At 54.3% G+C, this 2,080-nt stretch overlaps 2 protein-coding genes across 2 annotated transcripts in view; both read right to left on the reverse strand.

The window, feature by feature from the left end:
• Positions 1-597, reverse strand: part of LOC103614718 (mas-related G-protein coupled receptor member H-like) — a 24,197-nt gene extending 23,600 nt beyond the window's left edge. Inside the window, exon 1 of the mRNA XM_008632694.2 lies at positions 20-597. The gene's annotated coding sequence lies outside the window, so the exon portion shown is untranslated. The remainder of the gene's footprint in view (positions 1-19) is intronic.
• LOC103614723 (mas-related G-protein coupled receptor member H) lies at positions 67-1,858 on the reverse strand. Its single transcript, XM_008632700.2, has one exon. The coding sequence runs from the start codon at positions 1,779-1,781 to the stop codon at positions 792-794; it is 990 nt and encodes a 329-aa protein (XP_008630922.1). The 5' UTR covers positions 1,782-1,858; the 3' UTR covers positions 67-791.
• Positions 1,859-2,080: the final 222 nt, after the last annotated feature.

The raw sequence follows: 2,080 nt of genomic DNA on the forward strand, positions 1-2,080 counted from the left end.
AAATTGTGACTTTGGCTACGTCAGAGCTGCCCTTCCTCGGAGTTATTTGTCTTGGGGTTTTTTTGCTACAGATGAAGTGGCTTTTGTCAGAAGCCCCACATGAACAATTTTGCAAATGGCTCCTGATTTCCTCCTGGTTAGAAACACTCCATCCCTGCAGAATGTCCCATTCTCCGACTGCCTTCCCTCTCCCAACAGGCTTCTAACACTCCTCGTTTCACTTCCCTGAGGGGTCATGGTCCCTCCAGCAGCAGAGGGATGCTGGTGGTGCTGGTGGCACTGGAATGCTGGTAGTGCTGGCAGTGCTTGTTAGGCAGCTGGGTGCTTGTGAGAAGCAACTTCCATTCTGGGAAGAGCTCCGGGATCATTGCCAAAACCTCCCCTGGGCCCAAAAAGCACCAGCCTTAGGAGGGGCTCTGGTATGAGACAGGAACCTGCCCTCCTCAGACAAGCTAGAGGCTTTAGAATAGGAAAAGCTAAGGAAGTGAGCCATTTTGGACACTGTTCACAGGGACAGGCTCTGCAGCGAAGACCAGATATTGTTTATTCACCAAATTTTGGGGTCAGAGTTACCACGTTGGAACGAAACAAGCAATAAATCCAAATCGGATTTTGGGGTGGTAAAAAAATGAAAAAGATCAGCACATCAGAGTTTATTCCCTGGGGCCGAAGCACTGAGGGTCATTCCCTGGGGACTAAAGGAACAGGACTGAGCTCAGAGCCATGTGCCCCCATACTTCTGGCTGTCTCTAAGGTGCCCCATCTCCACGTGCCACATGTCCAGCAGTGTCTCACAGAGCTGTCACCTCCTCCACAGTGTCCCCAGGGCCGTGGCTGCCTTCGTCACTCCCCGTTTTCTCCTCAAACACCCTCCGCAGAGCGACTTTGACCGAGCGCTGGAAGCGGCGCCGCCAGCAGCTCCCCACCAGCACGTAAATCACCGGGTTGAGGCTGCAGTTCAGCAATGCCAGCAGGAAAGAGGGGTCTTCTGGGAATAAATCACCAGAATCAGGGAGATTGAGGAAAACCTCCACGCAGAAAGGGATGCCGAAGGTGAAGAAGAGCAGCACGTTGAGCAGGATGGCAACAAAGAGCTTCCCCGGGTGTCTCCTCCGTGAGCCACAGCGCAGCTTGAGGAACAGGAACAAATTGGAAACCAACATCATGAGGGAAAAAACTACAGAAATGGTGAGGGCTACACCTGCAAGGATGGTCTCAGAGTCTTCAGTATAGGTGAAGGTGACGTAGAGGGAGGAAACAAAAACGCTGGCAAGAGCCCAGAGGGCCCCGCTGACGACGCCCGAGAGGTGCTGGGGGCGGTGGCAGCGGTACCAGATGGGGCAGAGGACGGAGATGCAGCGCTCCACGCTGAGGGCTGCCAGCAGCCCCAGGCTGCTCATGTCAAACAGGTGGCACGGGAAGCCAAGGACAAACACAAAATGCCTATAGTGATGAATAAAAGGAAACAAAGAAGTGCAAAATGCTGCTAAGGTCAGAAAAGCCAATATAAGCAGGAGAAACAGGAGGAGCAGGGAGAAGTCGGCAACAGCCAGGTTTAGGATGTAGACGGTGAAAGGGCTCTGCTTCGTGTGGAAGCCCAGGAACCACACAACCACCCCATTCCCTGCCAGCCCACAGAGGGAAATCCCCAGGCACACACTGGCAAAGGCGATCAGCGTGTAGGAAAAGCTCGAGCATTGAGCTGGGACATATTCCTCCAAGTCCACAAATCCATAAACTACATCATTCAGGGTGAGGTTTGTTGTGCTGTTCTCCTCCATGGTGAATGATCCTGCTGCCGGTGGCTGCCTTCTCCTTTTCCCACCACTTCCTAGGAGAGATAGGGAACCACAGGGAAAGAAGGGCCATCAGCATTCCCAGCACTTCCCATCTGTCCACACAGCCCCACGCCAGCCCCAGGAAGAACCCCCACCCCTGCAGTGCCCAGGACAGGCTCCCACCCCTCCAGCCGTGAACCTGGACAGGAGGCATCTCCCACCACTCCATCCCTGGATTCCTACCTCCAGCAGGAACAGCTCTGTCACAGCAGCCCCAGGAGAAAGGATCTGGGGGTGGCTGC

Source organism: Corvus brachyrhynchos, unplaced genomic scaffold (assembly GCF_000691975.1).
Source record: "Corvus brachyrhynchos isolate BGI_N302 unplaced genomic scaffold, ASM69197v1 scaffold315, whole genome shotgun sequence".
In the NCBI taxonomy this organism is placed as follows: domain Eukaryota; kingdom Metazoa; phylum Chordata; class Aves; order Passeriformes; family Corvidae; genus Corvus; species Corvus brachyrhynchos.

Excerpts from the sequence above, each read along its gene's own strand:
- LOC103614723 (XM_008632700.2), bottom strand. The coding sequence starts at position 1,781 with ATGGAGGAGAACAGCACAACAAACCTCACCCTGAATGATGTAGTTTAT.